Source organism: Mastigoproctus giganteus, chromosome 6 (assembly GCF_048544385.1).
Source record: "Mastigoproctus giganteus isolate SK-2022 chromosome 6, ASM4854438v1, whole genome shotgun sequence".
Taxonomy (NCBI): domain Eukaryota; kingdom Metazoa; phylum Arthropoda; class Arachnida; order Uropygi; family Thelyphonidae; genus Mastigoproctus; species Mastigoproctus giganteus.
Window position 1 is genome coordinate 27,854,830 of NC_143580.1, and position 26,330 is coordinate 27,881,159.

The window sequence follows — 26,330 nt, forward strand, 5'->3', positions numbered from 1 at the left end:
TATTCTCTTCTAATGATTTTGGCCACAGTCACATGAAGATAGAGATTGAAAAGCTCCTCATTCAAGCTCCTGACTTTGTTTACTCTATGGAATGGTTTATAGAAATGACAATCTACACTGAAATGGTGTACCTTTGAGATTGGGGGGGTTAGTTAACAATTTTTAGTTATTATCTATACTTCTTCCATATTATTTCCTAGTGGTTCACAAATGGTGTATTCACCGTAATTTTGGGTTTTGTCACCGTTCCCATGCTGAATCTACATGCACATTTTATCATGATTGCCACAGCCTGAAACACCAGTAGCTTTTAAATAGAATTCTACATACAACATAATTTAATGTACAATCGCACTCAAGAGTCCCCCCAACTCAAATTTTGGTTATGATATCAACCAAGCTTAACCTCTTCTCCTTCAGTATATAGTGTTTAAACCAAGTCAAGTCATTATTCAGTTTGTTCTGTCATTCATAAATATTCTTGTTCAGGCCTATAATTAGGTACATTTCTTATTTTAAGCTTGAAACTGTAAAGAATTATAAATCAAAGAATTGCATTGTTTTAATAATTATTTCACTCCTCAATTCAGTTTAGTAAATAGAGGAGCAAAAACACCTGAATGGCAAAATCCACAAACTGCATTCACCTACTTTATTAACCCAGGGAATGACTGTACAAGGTGCATTACTTTAAGTAAACTAAATGCAAACAAGTTTAAAAGTGACACCATTTTGAATGCTAATTATAACTTGGTGATGCTTCCTCACATGGATCTGTTTAATTTTATACTGATACATTTGTATCTTATTTAACATTTAAACTGAATAATAAAATGTGAATGAATTACATTTGCAAAAATTTTAAGCCAAAATACTGATACAGTACTAATGCCACATCTATTTAAATAAATACATTTACCACATTGAAATCAAAGAATACATATAAGTGCACTATACACTGCACATCAGTATATTTCAATACTGAAATTTTCTAATGTAAATTCATGTTTTAACAAAACATGGCAATAAAAACAATGAACTGATTTCAATCTCAGGTTCAAGTGCATTGTTTAGATTGTGGTCAAAGTGAAAGTTATTTGGGCTTTTAAGTACAAAAAAAAAAAAATAATAATAATAAATAAATAAAATAAAATAAAAATAAATACAACAAAAATATTATTAGACATTTAATTAACCAGAAACAAACTTGAAGTTAGTTTATATCAGCTTCACAAACATTTAGGCTATTTCTTACTTGATGCCATGCATCCCTTACTATCAATGTCTATAATTATCACAACAGATATACTCCTGATTATTACTGGTATTTTGACAATAATCCCACCTAAAATTCACATTTATAAGATCATGACTGCTTTTAATGAGGTATACATTCGAAAGTTGAAAGAAAAACCTACACCAACAAATTACTTTACTTGAATTAGAATATGCAATTGGGATTGAAGCAATCAGACTTGTTTACTGAGATGACTCATTTTTGTATAGAAAGAGAAATCATCAAAATTAATATTTTACAAAACAAGCATTGAAAAGAAAAGAAAAGAAAAGAAAAGCATTATTACAGTTTAGACTTTAGAGGTTTATCCTGCATCAAGAGACAATGGTATGTGGTAACGGTATGGTAATAAGTCACTTATTTAGAATGATTTGACCTGCCCTTCATATTTAGGATTTGCTACTATCCCTACATTAAGCAATTTGTGTTTATTTCGATTTGTTGTTTGTACAATGCAAAAAAAAAAAAAAAAAAAAATGTGATTGATAGTTTTTATTAATCACATTTACTAGAAAATCCAACTATAATATGCATGAAGTTCACTGTTCAAAGTGTGACAGGTTACAATAAATAATTACATACATTACTAACCTGAATTATTAAAGGCTATGTACAACATTTGTTAGACAAGCATAATAACAGTTCCAGACATATGAACATCCTGGTTATCAATATTTAATGTTCACTGTTTTCGAAGAATACAACTAGGTTTTAACAAAGTGATAATTACATATACACAAGGAACACATGGACTCAGGCTCTTGGCATAACACTGATAGATGATACCCTGGTAGCATTTAAGGTTGTTTAGAGTTAAATGCCTTATTAACATAAGGCCAATATTTAAGAAAGTACTGCAAACTTCACTGATTTCACACGGTATGTGAAGATTTCTGCTCTGACACCATAATACTGTACTGGAAATAAGATAATACCTTAAGTCAGTGGTATATGTTATTACTTCAGGGGACATACAACCCTGGACAACAGTTGAGCAAACAGCCGTGTCAGAACTAATACACAGTGACCTCACTTAGCCTGAGTGGAGATCATTACATCAGAATACACAAACATAGAGGAATTAGTTGACAACTAGGTTCCAGCCTCTGTCATTCATATTCTAGGATCTGTTTGTGATAGAACAGCAAGTAGCTGAAAGGTAATGTCAAAGATTACTATGACATAATTTGTAAGCTTAATAATCATTTATGAAAAAAAGTTCAATACCACATACAAAATATAAATAAAAGAATGAATACAGGGTATTTCTTAATCAAATGCTTTTCTTTATGGAAAGCAGGAGAACAATCTTAAAAGATAAGTCAAAGTCCAAAATGCATTATTAAAAAGAGTTAAGCACTATCTTTACCCTCCTGTAGAAAAAAAAAAAAGTGTGATCCTGGATGTATGAGATGGATGTGAAAAACGTGAATTATCTATAAAGCACGAATAAACAGGTATTTACAGCAGGTGATCAAAGTTGTCAGTGTCACTACACATAAACCACACATCACAAAATAAATTTCTTTATTTTTAAATTTAAATTTATAAGCTGGTATACATTACATATGTATAAACACATTCACAAGCAAGTCTTCATGTTTTGTGAGATGACAAACCCAAAATAACCTGAGTGAGAGGGCTTCCTGCCAAGAAAGAAAACTACACATTAGGGTGACAAAGTCATTAAAAACTTTATCCAGCCATTAACAGAATTTGAACCCAAATCTTTCCACAATAATGCCAAACAAAATGAACCACTAAACTAGAGGTTCTTCACTCACTACAACTTTCCTAATAAGCTGCAAAGCCACATCCTGTATTCAATTCTAAAGGTTTACCTTGATGTGCACTAATGAAATATGCCATGCTCTTCAAGGTCCTACAAATAACAGTTCATAGAATTCATATCTCATGAAGATAATGGCTGTTCTACATGTCATCAACATCTGATCTACCAAAGTTAAGATTACTAGTTAAGCCACATGCACATATCATGCAATAATCACAAAACCTCACATAGCCAATGGGAAACTTTTCTATAAGTTTGAGGGAGATGCAGATAAACAGCGTTCATAACACACCACAAGCCTGATAGATGATTTGTCCATCAGAGTATGCACATATATAGGTTTTCCTTGGACCAAATGTAGAGATTATGGAGGTCCACCCTCATTTGTAATTATTTTCTGTTTTTTTTTCAGCCATACAAAGATTTTCATTCATGCTCTTTTTTTTGTAATAATATAAATCTTTTCCATATTCTAGTACATGCTTGCATTATACAGACAGTTCACCCTTATTTTAGTAGTTATGCAAAGGTAGATGTCTGGAAAGATGAATTTCAAATATTAAGGCTTTATTCAGGTTTTCAGAATAGAGAAGTTTATTAAGAAAGCAATTTAATTAATTTATTACATTCCACTCCAGGAAGGCACTTAGTCATTGAAAACATGGGATTGTAAGCACAATAACAAAGCAGTCACTGATAGCCTCTCAGGGACACCTGCTGGCATCATTGCTAGCCATTTTTGCACATGAGATGTCCAATATACATAGTTACTATGTAATGATAATTGAACTAAAGTATATGAGGTTCAACATCGACTCGATTACCAATTGCAGTCTGACAGCCACAATTATGATTGAAACTGGCAGGACTTACAGTATCCTCAATATCCCTATGCTAAAAAATATGAACATTTCTTAGTGTGGTTAACTGTGTCTTCATAAAGTATTCTAATGTACAGCATATATGACCCATTAGACTAGGATCAGATTTTGGAACTTCATAACTTGTCGAGTTATGAAGTTCATGTATAAGATCAGAGTCTTACAGAGTAAACTTGGCAGGTCTACTTGCCAAGTTTACTCTGTAAGGTCTCTGATCTTAACATCACAGATGAAACCATTATGATGAGAAAAAGGACAAACAACAGTGCCAACCAAACTGGGCACTGTTGTTTTACCTGCAGCACAGAGGTGGTATATTTTTATGAACCTTCCTTGATTAGCCAAATTTATCATGAGCTCATCCTCCAAAGGAATGTAATGAATTTAGAAATATCCTGTATTCATCATATATACTTACTTCAAAAGAGAAAAAATGACAGGTGTGCAACTAAGTGTTTATATACTCATATTAAAATTTAACTATATAATATTGGTGTAAATACACCATAGTTAACCCATAAATTTGAACTACATAAGTAGTATAGAAGGCATCGTTTTAATTGTATCTCATATTGTGGTTGCCTTCACAACGAGATAGCGGTATTGCACTACTTCAAATAAATAACACTTCTCTAGTAGAGAAGACTACTGTTATTTATTTTCAGAGGATACCACCACCAGACGATCATTTTAAAGCTATTGGGCTTCATCATCAGTGGGCGGGCAGGTACCCTGGTAATGCAATATGCCATCACAGTTGCAAAGTTATATCCACAATATGAGAGATGCCAAAGACTTTGAGCATTTCATTTTCAAATTACATTTTGAACAACACCTTTTGGCATCTCTCATATTGTGGATATAACTTCGCAACTGTGATGGCCCGCCCACTGATGATAAAGCCCAATAGCTTCGAAACGATCGTCTGGGTAGTGGTTTCCTCTGAAAATAAATAACAGTAGTCTTCTCTACTAGAGAAGCGTTATTTATTGGAAGTAGTGTAATACCGCTATCTCATTGTGAAGGCAACCACAATATGAGATACAATTAAAACGATGCCTTCTATACTACTTATGTAGTTCAAATTTATGGGTTAACTATGGTGTATTTACACCAGTATTATATAGTTAAATACCAAAACCCATAAGAATTATGCCTTGTGCATTTCATTTTCAATTAAAATTTAAACAAGAACCACAAAAATCACAATAAAAGGATGTTATTTAGTCAAACATACTCAAATCTTTGTATCTATGTATATGAGTGGGCTGCAAATGCATGTAAAATTCACAACAAACATGAGAGAAGTCAGAAAATGGAAAACAACCCTAGAGTAGTGCACACATTCAGAATAAAATGCAGCATCCTCTACTGTAGGTGCAAGCTTCACACTGATTCTGCATACTCATGATGAGGTTATAAAAATTATTCCAAAGGACTATAATTCTGATGGATGGCCATCAATGGACTGGAGAGTTCTGTTTCCAAGAGTTTGATGATAATAACACAAATAATAAACATCATCCCAGTCTATTCTCTTGATCCATTATCCTCAATAAGATTATTCAATAAGATTTTCTCAATGAGGAATGGTAATATCAACCATTAATAGTAACTGATTGTACCTTGATCCAAGGGAAAAGGAACATGAAATTTCTCCTATGATGAAACCATCCCTCATCCCGCCAATTTTTACATCCAGAAAGTTTGCATATACAAACAACACAATGCAACATTAATTGGGATAGGGGTCAACACATTCATCCCTCTAAGTTTGTTGTACTTAGGATACACTGATATATCACTGACTACTAGGCCACTTCTGGCTCACAGAGAGTATGATAACGTCTAATGTTCCGTGATTCTGGTATAGCAGTGCCATAGATCTGTGGCTCTGTCGATCCTGTAATATAAAAAAAACCTGTTCTGTACATATAAGTTTTGTTGCTTAGATAGGAAACAGATAGTGATCTGAGCAACAAATATCAGATTTTAATCAGTTTACATTTAGTATTTTATGGTATTTCAGCCTTCTGCAGTATTATTTTATGCATAGTGTTTATATTTTTATATATATAAGATGTATATTACTAATTTTATCACTACTTTAGTGAATCTTAAAATACTCAAACACACAAGGAACAAGCCTCAAGTTCTGATCCCTTTTGGCAATGTTATCAGATGGGTGCCATATCCTAGGAGCTCTTCAGATCTGCATGCACATCCTGGATTCATCTGAGAACAGTATGTATTGGATGAGCTTGGTCCAAGGTGCAACCACATGTTCAAAAGTCCACTGTACTCGCTGCTTCTTTTGGATGGCATTGTCTCATACTGCATGATATACCATATTATACTGATTCTAGGTACAATGATTCAACACAAACTTTTCTGCCTTACGTGCTGCAACAATTTCTGAAATTTTGTTGTCATTTACTTTTCATGTGATACTGATGTGAAGAAAAATAGAGTGGGCCAGTAAATCAGAACATCTTATAATGATGGATATTAACTTTCCAGATATCGACTGGAAATTGTGGGTTTGTCACTCGTACACTAGCAAGACTTATGAATTTATTGGATGACTGTTTTCTACAGCAACATGTTTGAGAGGCAACCAGAGAGAGCAATACTCTTGATATGATTATCGGCAGTGATTATTCATGCATTAAGAATTTGCAGTTAAAGGAACCACTGGGTGACAGTGATCACAATGTACTGATGTAGGAATTACTTAATGATGTAACTATCATCAAGGTTAAAGGGAAGAGCTATTGCCTTTGTAAATGTGACTACATGGGTCTCAGACAGTTTTTAAATTCTGTATAGTAGAATCAACTGATGCTGCTACCAATGCTGAATTCTAAATGAGAAGCCTTCAGGGACTTAATTTTGGAGGCTACTAGGCTTTTCATTCCAACTTGATTACTTTTGTAATCAAGTCACAAAGGAGGTTAGGCAGGAGAAGGCCGATTACGGGAAATCCGGCGCTTCGGTAGCCAGGTGGGCAGGAGCAGCAGTGCATAGCACATGCTTCTTGATTAGACCGGGATTCGAGCCCGTGAGCACCAAATACGGAGGATGCGGAAAGGTCAGGGAATGACCACCGCATATCCCCGGAGCAATATGGCCTTAGTTGCTAATGCTCCTAAAAACCAAATAACAAACAAACAAATGAGAAATCCTTGGCAAAGGATGCAAAGGAAAACAGCAAAGAGTTCTTTACTTATGTAAACTCTAGAAGAAAAGGGATGAATCAGATTGGACCACTTAACACAGATGAATTGACTATTGATGATCCTGCTCAGGTAGCTGATAAACTGAATTAGTATTTTGCATCTACATTCACACGAGGAGTTATTCAATGAGGGGAGTGCCAGAACTTTATCAAACTGTAACTGGGAGCTAAGTGATTTTGTAATAACTGAGAGCAAAGTGGAGGAGAAATTGTTGAAGTTAAACATAAAAAAGGCACCTGGGGTGGACGGGATCTATCCAGTTATATTAAAGGAGGCAGCAAAGGAAGTAAGCAAACCCTTAGCCATAATTATGAGAGCTTCCTGGGACTCAGGGGAGGTCCCCATGGACTGGAGGTGTGCAAATGTATCACTAATTCACAAAGGAGGTTCAAAAGGTGATACAAATAACTATAGACCTATTAGTTTAACTTGTGTTCCGGGAAAAATAATGGAATCACTGGTTAAAGAAGCATTGCAGGATCATCTAGACAAGACTGCAGTAATAGTTAAGACACAGCATGGGTTTGTCTAACCAATCTGATTGGATACTGTTGCATATGCCAAAAAAAAAAAAAAAAAAATTTACAAAACAAATCCCACTAAATGTTTGTCCAGTTCCTCCCTAAATTTATTTAACCTATCAACTTCCTCTTGATTTTTTAAGGAGTCCTTATGTGCTGTAAAGTAATAACCAGATCATATGTATAGCTTAGCTTAATTTTCAGCACTCACCTCATAGTAATCTGCTTAGCTGGTGGAGAGTTTTACCACATACATAGTGGTTATAGGATTCTAATACTTTACAGGGATTATGGGTTTAAAATTAAGTTATGGGCTATAAAAAAATTTTTAAGAAAGGAAAGTGCACCTTCCATGGTTGCCTAATTAAATTAAATTAAATGAAGAGGGAAAAAAGAAAAAGAAAAATATAAGCTAATAATCGCGCACGAGCGATTTTCGAGATTCCTCGTCTTCAGTTAGCTATAGTGGAGGGGAGGAAAGAGAGCACGCTTGTGTTATATACGGTTGGGTTCCCGAAATGCATTTCAGTGCACGTGGAAACTTAATACGTGCTAAATTCCAAATGGGGGAGAAATTGGCGGGAATCTTTTTGTTTAACACGTTGAGTGATGTATGGCGCTTAAACCATTCGCCAACGAGTGATAACGAGGGCTTCGTTTTCAAGGATTTTGTAGCTAGAATTTAATTTAATTACTGTGATGGCTGAATCGATGAGTGGGTTGTGATTTTGAGATTGGACGTGTTGTGTTAGTTCTGTATTTGCTGAATTAGTTTTGAAGCTATTAAAGTGGTAGTATGCACGCGTGTTGGAAATTTTTGATGTCCCGAATTTTGCTGTTGTACTGCCTATGTAACATGCTTGGCAATCTGATTGGCATCTGATCAAATATATAATGTTGTTGTAATCTTGTGTCTCATACTCGTGTGTTGTCTTGTATGAATTGAATTTGGAACTTAATTTGTTATAAGATGTGAATATTTTTTATAGCCCATAACTTAATTTTAAACTCATAATCCCTGTAAAGTATTAGAATCCTATAACCACTATGTATGTGGTAAAACTCTCCACCAGCTAAGTGGATTACTATGAGGTGAGTGCTGAAAATTAAGCTAAGCTATACATACGATCTACCTATCAACTTCCACAACGATAGTATTCTACTCCAACTGGATCTAGATAAGTTGGGCAAACTGGGCTGAGAAGTGGCAACTGAAGTTTAACATTGATAAATGCAAAGTACTGTATATGGGTAGCAATAACCGAAGAGAAACCTACCAACTGTGTGGTACTACACTCAGGGAAGTGGAAAGTGAAAAACACCTGGGGGTAATTGTGTAGTCAAATATGAAATTTGCTGAGCAGTGCAGATGGGCTGCCAGTGCAGGTCATGGAGTCTTGTCAATGATACATAGGAATTTTGCTAGCAGGGACAGAGATGTGATTATTATTATTATTAGCCATATGGTGCAAGGAAGCCTGAGACTTATGTTGTGCCAGCAAAAAAAAAAATTTTTCTGTATTACCCAGAGAGAGAGAGAGAGAGAGAGAGAGAGAGAGAGAGAGAGAGAGAGAGAGAGAGAGAGAGAGAGAAAGAGAGAGACAAGAGTAGAAGGGAATCACCAAGAAAAAGAAGAATGATGATATCCAGCTCAGGACCCTGGGTGTGCCAAGCCCATACTCACCAGATGTGAGCCCCTCGGGTTATTCTGTTATACAAGGCAGTGGTCAGGCCACACCTAGAGTACTAAGTACAGATCTGGAGGCCTCATTTTAGGAAGGATGTAGAGTTGCTAGAATGAGTACAAAGAAGGGCAACAAAATTGGTGAGTGGAACAAAGGGTACTCTTACAAAGAAAGGCTTAAGTTCTGCAAATTGCAGCACCTGGAGAGTAGGCATCTGTGAGTTGATCTGATTGAGGTGTATAAGGCCTTGAATGGGTTGAGCAAGCTGAATGCTGATGGGATTCTTCCTCTTGCTCAGATTAAGAATTTGAGGGGGCACAGATTCAAACTGAAGAAAGACAGTTGTAGAATAGATGTGCGGAAATTTGCCTTCAGCCAGCGGATAGTTGATTGGTGGAACAGACTTCCATCTTTTGTTGTGGAAGTTGATAGCCTAAATATATTTAAGGCTGAGCCTGACAGGCATTTGAAACAAATGTAGGGGTGAAATGGGAGGGTGTTTTTTTTTTTTTTTTTTTTTTTTGCTGATGCTGCATAAGCTTGCTTTCTTGCATCATATGCATCTACTAATGCTAATGCTAAGATTTGAGTGGTTCTGCTGTCAATTATGATTTTTGTGCTTGTTGCTTATTTTAGTATTGTTGTTGTTGTTGTTATTTGGTTTTTAGGAGCATTAGCAACTAAGGCCACATTGCTCCGGGGATATGCGGTGGTCATTCCCTGACCTTTCCGCACCCATTTGGTGGTCACGGGCTCGAACCCCGGTCTAATCAAGAAGCGTGTGCTATGCACTGCTGCTCCTTCCCCTCTGGCTACGGAGGTGGCACTTATTTTAATACTAGTATTGGTAAATTATGCAAGGAAATGAGCTTATAGAGCATCAGCAAAAAAGAAAAAAGAAGAAAATGAAAAATACACACACACATTTCATATCTCCTATCTATCCTCTCTAGTAATTTTGAACACACATATATATATATACAGCATTGATTTATTTGCAACATGCAAACGTGAAGAGTGGCAGCTGCTTGAAAATAATTCAATTTGTCCTAATAAATTTTTAGAACAAATTGAATACATTCTGAATACAAATTAAATTGAATACAAATTAAATACATTCTGAGTCTAAACATAAGAATACAGTTACTTGATTCTAGATTTTAAAAACAGATTGTTAGCTTCACAAAATATAAATCTGAATCTGACTGACAGGAAACAGAAGTAGAGCAAGAAGTTAGTTTTCTGATAACTAGATTTCTCAATATTTAATACACCTTTTCCAGTAAATTATTGTAAGAAATGGCAAACAAATTTATGAGTTCATAGAAAATCCAAAATAATTAAAATCCCATTTGTGTAGCCCATTTATAAATACACACCCTCCTCTAAGTAAAATAATAATGAATGCAAAAAAAAAAAGTCATTCATTAGATATAAAATATTAAAATTCAAATATTTAAAAATGAAAATTTGATTCTTCATTAAATTATATTTAAAAAAATTAAATTAAATACAGCATACAAATTTAGACACAAACATGGGAATTTAAAGAACCCTGGAAGTTGAATATCTGTAACAATTTTCTTCAGACATAAAATCTTCAAATGCAAAGCAGTATGCATTGTATTTGAGCATTACAGTTGTGATTCACTGTTTGATACCATTAATCAACGTTACACTGAACCTGATTAATGACTTGAACCATTCTGCTCATAGGACCTTTGATATGGATGACAAATTACTTGTGACAAATGTTAATTCATTTAGTATCTAGGGTATACCCCCATAAGAAGTGTAATATTTGATAACAGTGATGCCAGCCATGTCTATGTTAACCTATGTTGGTTAATCTCTCACAATCATGGTCTTGATGCAAGAACAGTACATGATAATATCATCTTGAAAATATTCTTCGAGGATCAAAATTTCTATGCATGCCTTTGAAATGCCTTACTGTGTTACCTCTCTTAAGCAGTGATATAGTATTAGTATTGGCCATATAGTGCAAGAAAGATGCAGGCTTTTCCTGCACTGGCAAAAACTAAAAAAAATAATAATAAAAATAAATACAAAATATTAATAATAAAATTAAATTAAAAAAGAATAATAATCAACAATAATAATAAAAAAAAATAAATAAATCAAAAATAATGACAAAAGAATAAAAAATATAATGGAAGATAAATAAAAAGAAGATAAGAAAATAGACTAATTATGTGCTTTCCTCCTCATGTAGTTAACTATCCAGTTGACCTTTGAACTTATTTAAACTGTAAGCCTGAACAACCTGTGGAGGCAACTTGTTCCAATCAACAACTCGTTGAATAAGAGAAAACTTCCTGCAATCTAGTCTAAACCTCTTCTACCCTGTAATTTGAATTTATGGCCCCTCGTTTTGGAAACCTTTATAACAGTGAAATTTTAGCCTTCATTCATTTTACTATTCCCACCTTTCAGAGCCTTATAGAATTCAATCAGGTCCTCCCTAAGATGCCTGTTTGCCAAGCTGTGTAGCTCATATGATCGAAGTCTTTCCACATATGTTCGGCCTTTTACTGATCTCCCCATATGGGTTGTTCATCTTTGGACCCTTTCAAGAAGCTCAATGTCTTTTTTTAGAGGTCTCCATACTTGGACACAGTTATTCAAAATGCACTTTTACAACAGCCTTATACAGTAGGATTATGATCTACCTATCTCTACAGGCTGTTGTTTGATTACTCATCAATAGTACATCATGGGCTTTCCTTGGCCATCTGTTACATTGCTCAGAGAACTCATATATGGCAATATCATAACTCCAAGATCTCTTTCTTCCTATACGTTTTTTAATTCACTCCACCAAATATATAAGTTAATGGGGGTGCTATTTGCCAACGTAAGACCTTCCATTTTGCTGCATTAAAACACAGATGCCTCTTTTCTGACCACATCTTTGAACCTGTTCAAGTCATTGTGAAGGGCTGCTGCTTGACAGTAATCATTAATAACTCTCCCAATCTTTACAATCATCTACAAATTTTAATATCATATACTCTATCCCTTCATTGGCCCACTGTTTCTGATTTTTTATGAAAATCAGAAACAGTGGGCCAAGTACAGATCAGTGGGGGACCCCACCTCTGACATTACACCAATCTGAAGAACATCTATTAATCAAACCCTCTGCCTTCTGCCCTGTATTCCATCTTAAAATAGTTTTACAACATATGATTCTTACCATTATTGTTGGTTTTGTGGTGAATCAGCATCGTAAGCCATATTGCACCAATGTATACATACACTCCCACCTAAAAGATTGGAATCACATTTCATTTTTCTTAATTTTAAAATAAGATCAACTTGTTTATCAATCCTTCTTAAAATATTTTCTCTTATTTATAAAAATTTAAAAAAACTTAAATGATATATTTAAGGGATTTCTAGAATATCTGAGAATATTCCAGAAAGGAATGACTCCTGAACGAGGAATTGAGTGTTGAAAAAAAAAAAAAAAATGCTATTATAACTCTGTATAAAGAAAGTTATTCCTGAGAAGTATTGGCAAAAAACTAGGTGTTTCATTTAAAGAAGTACAAACAGCCATTTGATGATTCAAGGAGACTGTCAGTTTAAAGGACAAACCACGATCATGACGACAGTGAGTGGCAACGAGCACAAGATAAGACCATAACACTGATTTTTAAAAACACAACTGATGACTTACAGACTTGATTATCAACTATAAAACTTTGTCTTAAACAAGCGAGACTTCATGGTCATGTAGCGGTCCAAAAACCCTTATTAAAACCGGAAAATCAAAAGAAATGGTTGGCTTGGGCCAAGAGCTATCAACATTGGGAGTGGAAAAATGTACTGGGGACAGATAAATCAAAATTTTTAATTTTTGGATCCAAGCATAGAGTTTATGAGATGATCAACTGAAGAAAAAATGGTGCCTTAGCATTAGTACCGGTATATGATGCAAGAAAATAAGCTTATACAACATCAGCCAAAAAAAAACACATTTCCCATTTCACTTATCCATTCCCTCCAAAATTTGTCCAGTTCTCCTGTGAATTTATTTAAGCTATCAACTTCCACAATGACAGATGAAGTTTGTTCCACCAATAAACCACTCACTGACTAAAGGCAAATTTCTGCACACCTATTCTGCAGCCGTCTTTCCTCAATTTTAATTTATGCCCCCTCAAGTGCCCAATCTGAGCAAGAGGAAGAATCGCATCAGAATTTAGAGCCTACAGTCAAGCAGGGTGGTGGTGGTGGCATCATGATCTGGGGTTGCTTCTTTTTTTCTGGAGTGGGTGATATCACCCACTCCAGAAAATCGAAGGAATTTTAAGAAAAGAAGCCCACAAAAACATCCTTGAACGTAATGCAATAATCTCTAGACTTTGACTCTGTGGAAGAAATCTTATATTACAAACAGGACAAACAAATCTGAAGCTCAACTACCTGACTTAAACTCAATAGAGTTTTTAAGGGATCATCTAAACTTTCAAATCTGTGAAGTCTGCCCATCTTCACAAAATTTATGGGAAACCTTGCAGATCACTGGGAATAATGTTAGTCAAGACACTATTATAAAATTGATTGCCAGAATGAACGTCTGTGTAAGGCAGTGTCATAAAATCTCGTGAGGATATTCTCCATGAAAAATATATTTGTTAATATTAATCATTTCAATATTTTTTTTGCTGTAAATTTTTAAATGCTTAATAAAAAATCTTAAAATATATGGTAGTGTACTGTTATTTTATATTAAACCTTATTATTATAGCTAATTTCAAAAAAATTAACAAAAACTGTTGTCAAAAACTGTTGTGATTCCAAAATTTTAGGTGGGAGTGACTTCTATAAGTTTTGTTTGTGTGTGTATGTTGATGGGCTGACCACATATGACGTACACACAACTAGACTGCACCATAGGGAACTGTTCTTCCCATTCTATATCAAAATGGAAAAAAAATAAAAAAAAATATATATGCATACATATAAATATTTTTTTATTATTTCAATGAAATAATCCTATTTATTATGGATTTTTAGAAATGTACTGTACTATTGATATCGGATCCATAGTAAATTATACTGAATCCTATTCTTCTGCATAGGATTCAATATAATTTACTATGGATCCGATTTCATGGAGCAGATGCAAGTATAACACTGTTGCATTTCAGGAATTTTTAGCCTAATGGTGTTGACTAACAATTTTAGTATTGTTAGTTACAACCCATTTGCCTAGGTTTAAAAAAGACTTAATCACTAATGCCAGATATACACCTGGTGTTCAAAGAAAGTGCATCACCCCTTAAAATTGTAACTGTTGCCAAATAATGTAAATATATGGCAATATTTCTTAGATTATATCAGATAAGATTGACGTGCCTAGGTGATGACGTAATATTGCATCAGCTGTTACTTTGAGCTATATAAGCATGCTCTGCAAGAGTTGCATCATTCCTTGCTTGTGTTAGGATGGCGAGTTACATGCAGTTGACACCACGAAGAAAGAGTGCTATTGTTGCTTTACGTGAGGAAGGATGTTCTTCCTGTCATGTTGCTAATAGAGTGTCCTGTAATCAGTCGCCAGTGAGTAGATTTTATTCCGAACTCAAGAATATTCATTCTGCTGATAGGAAAAAAGGAACCGGACGCAAACAAATCTCTATGCCAAAACAGGACTGCATTTTGAAGTGCTTATGCCTTAAAAACCATAAAGCTTCTTCGTCTGAGCTGAAAAGAGAATGGGAAGAACATACAGGAGTGGTAGCAAGTGCAGTAATAGTCAAAAGACGCCTCTTCAAAAATGAACTTGTAACCTGTCATCGTAAGAAGCCCCTCCTCACACAAAAAATGAAAAAGGCCCGATTAATTTGGTGTAAGGAGCATGTCAAACAGACCCCCAAGCAGTGGAAGTCAGTTATTTTCTTGGATGAGAAGAAATTCAACCTACACGGCTCTGATGGGAGACAAACGATTCGCTGTAGATGTGAAGAATACCATCAAACTGCATGGTGTCTACAGTGAAATTCCCTACCAGCCAAATGATATGGGGGTGCATTTCATATCACCTGCAGGTTATAAAAGGCTCTGTGAATGCCAATGGATATCTGGCTATATTGGAAGGCAAATTGCTGCCAACCATTAGAGACCATTTCAACCTGCCAAGTAACTGCATCTTGTCATTGGGCGAAAAGCATTAGTAGGCACTTCTGTAGTTACTTTAGCTTTAGTTCTGCATTAGAGGTTCGACAGTAATGTGTTTACATTTGTTACAGATGAAAAAACTGTTGGAAGAATGGTCCATTACAACTCTTAGCTGGCCAGGAAACAGCCCGGACCTGAATCCTATAGAGAACTGTTGTCATCATGTGGAATCTGTAGTTGCCAGAAAGAAACCAAAGACCCTTCGTGAACTTCAGGAAACCATAATTCATGTTTGGAATCATGAGCTATCAGTTGATTATCTTCAGAAATTGATCTTGTCAACGCTTCGACGGTGTGCTGCTGTCATCAGGGCCAGAAGCAGTTCAACTAAATATTAGTTTGCACCTGGCGAACTTTTCATTTTGTTTTCCATTTAAAATGATAAACTAAAGTAAATTGAGGACTTCGATAGCATTTCAGCCATAATTGTTGTGTTTACCAAAACTGCTGTATAATGGTTGCAAATGCTCATTTTGGAATATTTTGAGAGCACCTGTCAAATATTACTTAGCTTTATCCATAACTATTAATAAATATCTTTTATTTATATTTCTATTTGTGATACTAGTCATTAATGTAACATACCATCGCGAAAAAGGATTAGAAGTGTGAAATTCCTAGGTAATGCACTTTCGTTTAACACCAGTGTATACTAATCTAGACACTTAAATCTAAACTAACTAGAATTAACATAAAAATGAAAAAAGAAAAACAAAAGGAAAAGAAAGAAAAGAAAATCCATTGATCCACATAATCATCTTTCTGCTACACATCAGTTTTGAATGGAGCCAAACAAAATGAATGGAACATATATACCCATTCCTCTTGCCCCAATATTAATTTTTAATCAATTAACAGGTTTTTTTTACTGATTTTAATTAATTTCATATTTAGGATGGCCAAAAATATAAATTTTATGATAACATTTTATGACCAAATATAAACTTTTTACTTTCAACATTTAACTGGTATTTACAGCAAACTGGGATTGGATCCCAAAGCCTTCCAAAGTATGCATCACATAATTCAATAAAATACATATAGAGTTCGATAAAATAGTGTATTTATTAAACTACACTACATGTGGCAGCTGGCAAGAATTGCTGCTGCATTATATTCAGCAACAAACACCAAATCGCTCTCTTTTCTTGTCAGCTACCACATATCATCATCATCATCATCAGCCATTTTCAATCCACTGCAGGATGAAAGCCTCTCCAGCAACTTTCCAGTTCCTTCTGTTTTGTGCAATGGCCACCCATTTACTGCCCACAAAACTCTTGAATTTCATCTGTCAATCTCCATTGTTGTCTTCCAGGTTTTCTTTTAGCTCCTCTTGGGTACCATTCTGTTATTTTCTTAGTCCATCTGTCATCATGTCTTCGAACTATGTGTCCTGCCCAAGACCATTCCAGTTCTTTAATTTTGATAAGAATGTCCTTTAATTGAGTTTGCTGCCTAATCCATGTGTTTCTCTTCTTATCCAACAGTCTGATTCCTAATATAATTCATTTCATTCTTCACTGCATAGTTTCAGCTTCCCCTCCTTTCTTTTGGTGAGTGCCCAAGTTTCACTTCCATAAGTCATGATTCATATACTTATCCAAGATAAGTATAAGTATATGAATCCTCCTTTTCAATTTCTGCTCTTCCAATGTTTATATCCCTTCCTGTGGCAATACTTATTCATCATTACTTTTGTTTTAACCATATTCATCTTTAGTCCAAAATCCTTACTAACTCTGCATAACGGATTAAGATTTTCCTCTAATTCTTCAGGATCATGGTTTATGATCAACAACGTCATCTGCATATAGTAAATGATTTAGGTACTTTCCATTCACACTGACGCCTTTCTGCAACCAGCCCAATCTTCTAAAAGCTTCAAGGGCAGCAGTAAACAACTTTAGAGATATTGTCTCCCCTTGTCGAACTCCTTTCTCAATTTTAAATTTGCTACTGTCTTTGTCTAGTCTAATAAAAGACGTAGCATTCTCATATAGTTTCTTCAAAATCATAATGTATGGGGTGTATATGCCTTGTCTTTCCAATGCCCGAAACATTGTCTTATGCTGTATGGAGACAAATGGCTTTTCATAATCCACAACTGCCAGGCATAATGGTGTTTTATATTCATTTGCTTTCTCCATTAGTTGTGATATTACATGAAGGCGATCCATGGTTGAGAATGTTGTCCTAAAGCTTGCTCTTTCGGTTGATTCTCATCAAGTATTCTTTCTAATCTGTTAGTAATGACCCTTGTAAACAACTTGTAGATGTGAGAAAACATGCTAATGGTCTATAATTTCCAATTTCTGATCTCCTTTCTAATGCAGCAAAATTATGATTGCATTATTCCACTCCTTAGGCATCATGCCTTTCCTAACATATTTTGTGAAGAGTCTTGCCACTTTCCATGTTGTGTCTCTTCCTCCTAATTTTAACAACTTTACAGTAACTTCATCTTCACCTAAGGCTTTTTGATTCTTCATTTTCTTCAATGCATGTTCTACCTCATCAGGAAGGATATCAGGTATGTTGTATGTGTTGCAAAATTGTGATCCATCTTCCCCACTGCTGGCATCATACCCTTGCTACTTATATAATATTTTATAGTAGTCTTCTGTACCTTATAGTAGTCTTCTCTGCTATTTATAAGTACACCATCACTATTCTTCAGATTCAGTATCATTTGTCTTATTGTATTACTCTGATTTAAGTCCTTTGTTTTCCCTTAATGTCTGTTCTCCTTTTCTTGTATTAAATCTTCTTATGTTCTCTCCAAGTCTCTTTCTAATGGCTTTGCATAACTCAGTATACTCAATTTTGTGCTTGTCAGTGTTTATCTTGCTTTTTATTTGTTGTCTTTGGTTCATCGTAACAAGTGTTTTTTGACTAATTTTTTTTCTTTGGATTTCTTTTTACCTACGGGTTTCTCAGGCTTTATAACTTTCAGAAAGCCGTTGTATTCCTCATCGATATTTTGGTCCTGGAAGGTCTGCAGAAGCACAAACTTGTTCTTAAGGTCCACTACATACCGCTTTTTCTTCTCTTCTGTTATCTCAAAGACCTTCGTATTATTTACTGGAGTCAGTTTTTTTCTTTCTTTTCTTATATCTATATCAAGTGTGCATCATACCATTCTGTGATCATTTCCAACATTTACCTTATTCAAATATCATTTACGATATCATTCACGATATATCTTCTGTTAGTGAGGATGAAGTCAATTTCATTATTTGTTAATTCATTTGGGCTCTTCCATGTCCACTCTTTTCTTGAAAAAAAGTGTTCATTACTGACATTCCTTGGTAATCTGCAAATTCCACAAGTCTTTCCCTTCAATCACTTTCTTCACCAATTCCAAAATTTCCTATAGTTTCCATTTCTGTGCTGTTTTGTCTATTTCTAACCTTAGCATAGAAGTCTCCATAATGATGGTGTATGGAGTTTTTTGTTCATCTAGAAGTCTCTCAATTTTGGTGTACATTTCTTCAACCACTTCCTCATCATGGCTCGATGTTGGTGCATATATCATTATAACCTTTAGTTTGTATCTCTTAGAAATTCTGAGTAATAGTCTTGACACACTTGGTGATGCACTTTTGATTTCCAAAATGTTGTATTTAATATCCTTATGGACCAGAAGGCCAACTCCACCTTTACTCTTCACTGTTAGCATTAGCATTAATTGAGGCATATGATGCAAGAAAGCAAGCTTATACAGCATCAGCAAAAAAAAAACCCTTCCCATTTCACCCATCTGGTCACTCCAAATTGTTTGTCTAGTTCAGCCTTAAATTTATTTAAGCTTTCAACTTCCACAACAACTGTTCCTTCTGGAAGTCTGTTCCAGCAATCAACTATCCGCTGGCTAAAGGCAAATTTCCGCACATCTATTCTACAACTGTCTTTCCTCAATTTGAATCTAGGCCCCCTCGGGTTCTTAATCTCAGCAAGTGGAAGTATCCCATCAGCATTGAGCCTGCTCAAACCATTCAAGGTCTTGTACACCTCAATCAGATCACCTCGCAGGTTCCTAGTCTCCAGATGCTGCAACTTAAGCATCTCCTGGCAAGAGAACACCTTTGTTCCTCTCACCAATCTTGTTGCCATTCTCTGTACTCATTCTAGCAACTCTACATCCTTCCTAAAATGAGGCCTCCAGACCCATACACAGTACTCAAGGTGTGGCCTGACCATCGCCTTATACAAAGGCATAATCACCTCCTTGTCTCTACTAGCAAAATTCCTATATATCATTGATAAAACTCCATGACTTGCTCTGGCAGCCTGTCTGCACTTCTCAGAGAACTCCATATCCGACTGCACAACTACCCTCAGGTCTTTTTCATTCTCCACCTCCCTGAGTGTAGTACCACACATTCGGTACATTTCTCTTGGGTTACTGTTACCCATATGCAGTACTTTGCATTTGTCAATATTAAACTTCAGTTGCTACTTCTCAGCCCATCTACCTAACATTTCTAGATCCTGTTGCAGTAGGTTATATACTGTTTTTACTATCATTAATGAACCTGCCAACCTTTGTATCATCTGCAAACTTGGACATTAAACCTGATATACCTTCATAAATATCATTGATAAATATACAAAACAACAATGGGCCTAACACCCAACCCTGGGGAACTCCACTAATAACATTAGTCCACGTAGAGCAGTGTCCATTTATTACCACTCTCTGCTGTCTCCCACTCAACCTTCTCTTCATCCATTGCAACAACTTGCCCTTAATGCCATACAGCAGTCTTCCATGTGCAACAGTATCAAAAGCTTTTCTGAAACCCAAGTATATGATATCGAAATTATTTTTTGCACCCAATTCCTTTGTGACCACATCATAGTATCCAATCACAATGTTCAGACAAAACTTCCTCTTAACATATCCATGCTGTGTCTGAATTATTCCTGCAGTCTTGTCTAAGTGATCCTGCATCACTTCTTTAACAAGTGACTCCATTATTTTCCCCGGAACAGAAGTTAAACTAACAAGTCTATAATTATTTGTGTCAGCCTTTGAGTGTAGTTTAGAAACCATATAGTGTAGTTTCCAAAGGTATCTGGTAAATATGGTATTTTATTGAACTATATACATATCTCATTGAATTATCTGATGCATATCCGTAGGGATTTGGTTTCCAATTCCAGTTTGCTATAAATACCAATTATATGCTGAAAGTAAAAAATTAACATTCAGTTTTAAAATATTATCATGAAATTTATATTTTTGTCCATTCTAAATATGAAATTAATTAAAATTAGTAAAACTGTTATTGGGGTAACAGAAATGGTATGCATGAGCATGGATATATAGCCTCTCAAAGCTCCTGATAAGTAACGGAGAAATGCCCATGTGGATGAATGAACTTTTCATTTCCTTCTTTTTTTTTTTTTTCATTCTTTTTCCTTTCTTTCATTTTTATGTTAATTCTAGTTAGGTTAGATTTGAGTGTCTAAATTAGTATATATTTAGCATTAGTGATTAGTGATTAGGCAAACTGCCACTAACAATACTAAAATTGTTAGTCAACATATTAGGCCAAAAATGCAACCATGTTATACAGTAGACTTTTGGAATAATGGCATCTTTGGGGATTCAAGATGCTATTATTTCAATTTTCCTGTTATATAGAAAGTTTTATTTTAATGCAAAAATAATGAAGCTAAAAAAGAAATAGGGAGATTAAGAATGCAATTTTATTAACTGCACATAAAAAACATAAATATGTTGAAGATCCAATGTTATACTCTACTGTTAATACACTCCTACCTATGCCCCTTCTGTTTTCTATTTTTATATCAAGTCTGTCATTAAGCTTTAATGTTGTTCTTCTTTTCTCCCCTGTATGAGGTTTATTAACATTAGGAGCCATAGTGGGGGGCTTTTAGTTTAAAATAAATGTAAAACAGTGTATAATCTGCAATATCAGTATAGAATTCACTTTCAAAATGATGAACTTAAACAAAGATAGTAATCGCATGACTTGGCCGTTTTCTTTTTTCAGCACTGTTATTTCAACGGTCTACTGTATTTGCATCTGCTCCATGAAATAATTTAATCCACAGTAAATTATATAGGACCCTGTACGTACACACACACACACACACACACACACACACACACACATGAATATTATATGTAACCCCTTAAAGGTAATGTTTATATATATATAAATAATACAAACTCAGTTTATACAAAGTACTCGTTTATATGAAGCACATACCATTGCCCTGCAAAAGGATAGGCTTTTCTATGTAAATATATTTGTTTATTACAAAATTTGGTTAATGTGTATTGAAGTTCTTTTTCACCCCATGAGAAATAAATATTGTCATCTTGTATGTTTAATACAAATCTTGGCAGAGCGATCCGATTATTGCCCCCAGCCACCTGGCTCCCTACTTCCCGAAGGATGGCACTGACGTTAGAAATTAGTTTTGTGTAAACAAAAGCAGTTTATGGTAGCTACAACATCAAGTGCACTCTGAAAAACATCTTTCTGAAGGATGAGTTGTTAAATTAACAAAAGAATAAAAAGTTTTTCAAAGTTGTTTACATGCACTCCCTCGCTCTCCATGGGAGTAAGGTCAGTTGCAATTGTTACCCCAGTTCAAAGAGTCTTGCTATCATATACAGCAATCTATTTTTTTGTGCCATTTTATCTGAGCTGACATCTTTTTCAGAACTTGTCTTTAAATTAATTTAAAATTTGTTTATATTAAATCTTATCTAGCAGTGTTATGGTGATGAAACGTAGACAGACAGAATTAAGCCTGGAAATTAAACTAAAAATTATACAAGAGGCTGATAGGATGGAAAGAAGCAAAACGGACATTGCAAAGGAATACATCCCTTTACCTACTTTATCTACAATACTGAAAAACCGAAAAAGACTCGAAGAAGTGCGTGACACTGGAGCAGCAATGAAAAACAGGAAACGAATTTGTGGTGCAAAACAAGAGGAGCTTGAAACAAGACTTTTCTTCGAGTGGTACCAACAAATGCGCGCATCTAATTTGCCAATATCGGGTCAGCAACATGGGATTAGTGACTTCAAATGCAGCAGTGGCTGGCTCCAAAGATTTAAAAACAAGAATAACTTGGTTTTGCGAAATGTTTGCGGTGAGTCTGGATTAGTTGACAAAGAAAAGGCTACTACAGACTGGTTGTGTTCTATATGGTCCATCCTTGAAAAATATGAGGCAAAGGATATTTTTAGTCTCAACGAGACAGGTTTATTTTATAATTTGCTGCCAAACAAAACATTTGCTGTTTGAGGAGAGCTTGCCATGGTGGAAAATTAAGTAAACAAAGACTCACTGTTCTGTTATGCTGCAATTCAGATGGCAGTACAAAACTACGCCCACTTGTGATTGGTAAGTTTTCCAAGCCAAGATGTTTTAAAGCAGTTAACCAACTTCTCTGTGATTATGAGGCCAATAGAAGTGCTTGGCTTATGGTCAAAATTTTTCAGTCTTGGTTATCAAAATTGGACAGAAGAATGGCTTCAGAAAAAAAAGGAACATTTTGGTGATTCTAGACCGTTGTACAGCACATTCTGCCAAGACACTTAAAGTTGACAAATATACGGCTGTTATTTTTACCCCCCCAATACCACTAGTTTAATGCAACCACTGGATCAAGGCATTATTTATAACCTCAAGAGAGCATATAGAGCCTGCCTGATAAGGTACTTGATCCACAACATAGGAGGGAACAATTTGCAGCCAAATTGGAATGCCTTGGATGCTATCCGTAATCTTGTTGTGGATCAACAAAGAGTGGTCTTTCTGAGACAGTTGGTTATAACATGGTCCAGCAGACAAATGTGATAGCAACAATGAGGAATGGAGGAGCATATGAATTTTGTTGGCGAATTGGAACAGTTTGTGAAGGTGGATGATGAAGTTGCTACCACTACAACGCCAACACCAGAAGAGCTGCTGGGTACCAAACAAAATGATGCTGTTTTTGTTACCAGCGACAGCAAAAGTGAAGAAGCATGCACACTGCCATCTAAAAAAGATGCCCAAAATGCATTGAACATAATAGAGAATGTCTTGGCCTGCAGTAATGTTGATAAAGAAAAAAAAACTATTGCATTTGATAACGTCTGTGCTGTAGTTAAAAATGCACACAGGACAAAAACTCTGTAAACAACATTGGATTCTTTCTTTAAATTAGATTAATTTATTAAAAAGTTAATGGTTTGTATGTCTCCTTTTATAATTATTTTTACTGTGACACTAAAATATTGTATATATCAAAATATATACTGTATAATATTTTCATTTTCGTTAATATTGCTTTTCTTTTAGTTTATCATACAAATAAAATAAAATCTTTAAAAAATATGTTATTCCTATTACTGTATCATTAGACAAGGTTTTTGTTTTTATTTTATTAATTTATTTTTGATATTATTATTAGATATACTGTACCAAAAAAAAAAATAATAATAATAAATAATGGTAAAATTTTGACACTTTTGGGGGACCTCGTTATTACAAAACGTGAAAATTTAGGTCCCGTGAACAAACAAGTTTGTATTAACGAGATTCCACTGTGTGTGTGTGTGTGGCTCGTTGACTGACCACACTGTAACCTGGATGTCCAAATTTTAAGCCCTATAGCAACTAATCCTACAATTCACTATAGAAATCAATAATTCTCTGGCTAACCCTGACTGGATTATTTCATCCACTTCCCCCCTTTTTTCCTTTTATCCTTTAAATTCCCCCACAAATTTACCTCAATAGTTTAAGCATATTATTTTCCAGCATATTTTTCTGGCATATTATTTGATGTAAACAAAATCATATCACAAATATCTGCTTCACCCAACTATTCAATCCAGTCTAGTTAATTATATATCTTCTCAAAAAGTCAAAAAACTGATTCCAATACATCATAGGGCTAGAAAATAATCATCACTGTGGGAGGATGTAAATACGTAAATAGTTATCCCACTGGGCATATACTGACTGTTATACTGTAGATAGGTTATACCAGTCCTTCCCCAGTGGATAACATTAAAATTTAGTATTAATATTACATTATTTATCACATAACGTCTTATTTCTTTTTATTCCTCTCTGTATCTATCTTTAGTCCTAATCTAATCAAAAATGACTTTACATTAACATTTAAAAATTTATTAGTTAATACCAAAATGATCCATTAATATCTAAATTTGCCACTCATCCAACATTAACATAGAATAGCAGAAGCCTAGAATTAGATAAAATAATTATGATTGCTGCCACAGGCCAGCAAACTGACCAGATGGGCATCCCAACAACCTATAAATTCAGCCACAGACTGCTAATACAGTCTCTTCTCCTACTGACTGCCACCCACAATGTTTTCTGGAGATTTCAGATAAATACTGTAGTATTTTATGTTGATATGCATACCTGTTGGGATTTGGGTTTCAATCCCAGTTTGCTGTAAGTACTAAACACAAAATAAATTTAACTTTTGATCACATATTATCAAAATTAATTGGTATATACCAAAATTAAAAATAGATAATTAATAATAGTAAAACTTATTAGGACTACAGAAATGAATAGGCATAAGATATTCATTTCATATTGCTATCTGCCCATTCAAACCCCCCTGACGAAGTAGTGAGAGATAGCCAAGTGCATGAATATAATTTTCTATATCCTTCTTAACCCTTTTATATTCCTTTTCAAATTGCTCTTTTATTTTTAATTTTTATTTTATTGATTTTCAACATGGTTCTTTAGCTATAAGGTCATACAAATTTAGTATTTAACTAGTCAAATTAGTATTTAACATTAATAATAAAAAAAGGCAAAGCAGATGCTAGCAATGGCAAATTGCTAGTCAGCACCATTAAGCCTTAATGGTGCTAAAATGTTCAAGTTATAAATACAGCAGCAAAACTGGATTCAATAACAAACAGGATCACGCCCTAACTATTTATATATATATATATATATATATATATATATATATATATATATATAATTTCATTTTCATTTTAATTTTTATTTCCATTTTATTTGCATTATATTATTATTTTGATGTACTAATTTTCCTTTACAGTTCCCCCACTTTATATTGGCTTGGTAATTCAGCCCGTGATTTTTCTTAATTTATCATAACCTCTACGATTTTAACATTCTTTTATCTTTCATAAATCTACTACACTTATTTTTCTACTTTCCTCACCCTGCTGGTTGCTGGCACTTTGTATAACTATCACATCCATTTACACATATTTAATTCAATATTTTAATACAACTTATATATATATATATATATCCAAATTGGATAAGTTATAGTGTAATGTAAGTACCTCCATAGTTTGAAAATCAATGTAGCCACCGGCCAACGGTACGACCAGTATAAATGAAAAAATATATAATATTAAGTTAATTAACACAATAAGTCTTACATGGGAAACCTATTCTGCAAGGGACTTTGTTGAGGGCTAAACCCCTACAAAATAACCAATCCATGTTAGACTGAGCCATCGGTTTTTGTTATCATCTGCCTGCATGCCAAAACCAAAAAGTCCATAATAATGGATAATTCATCTAATTTAAAATTAAGTTATAGTAAAGACTATAAATCAGTATAAATCTAGCCGGCCAAAAAAGGGGAGTATGTCTAACCATAATTTGTAAGAATACAGGCTGGATGATA

The 26,330-nt window shown here is 34.5% G+C and overlaps 1 protein-coding gene across 1 annotated transcript in view; it reads right to left on the minus strand.

Moving 5' to 3' along the window:
• Window positions 1-2,091: 2,091 nt before the first annotated feature.
• not (ubiquitin carboxyl-terminal hydrolase nonstop) overlaps window positions 2,092-26,330 on the minus strand; it is a 269,611-nt gene continuing 245,372 nt past the window's right edge. The window contains exon 13 of the mRNA XM_090375042.1: window positions 2,092-2,449. Coding sequence (XP_090231168.1) covers window positions 2,407-2,449 — 43 coding nt within the window. The 3' untranslated portion in view covers window positions 2,092-2,406. The remainder of the gene's footprint in view (window positions 2,450-26,330) is intronic.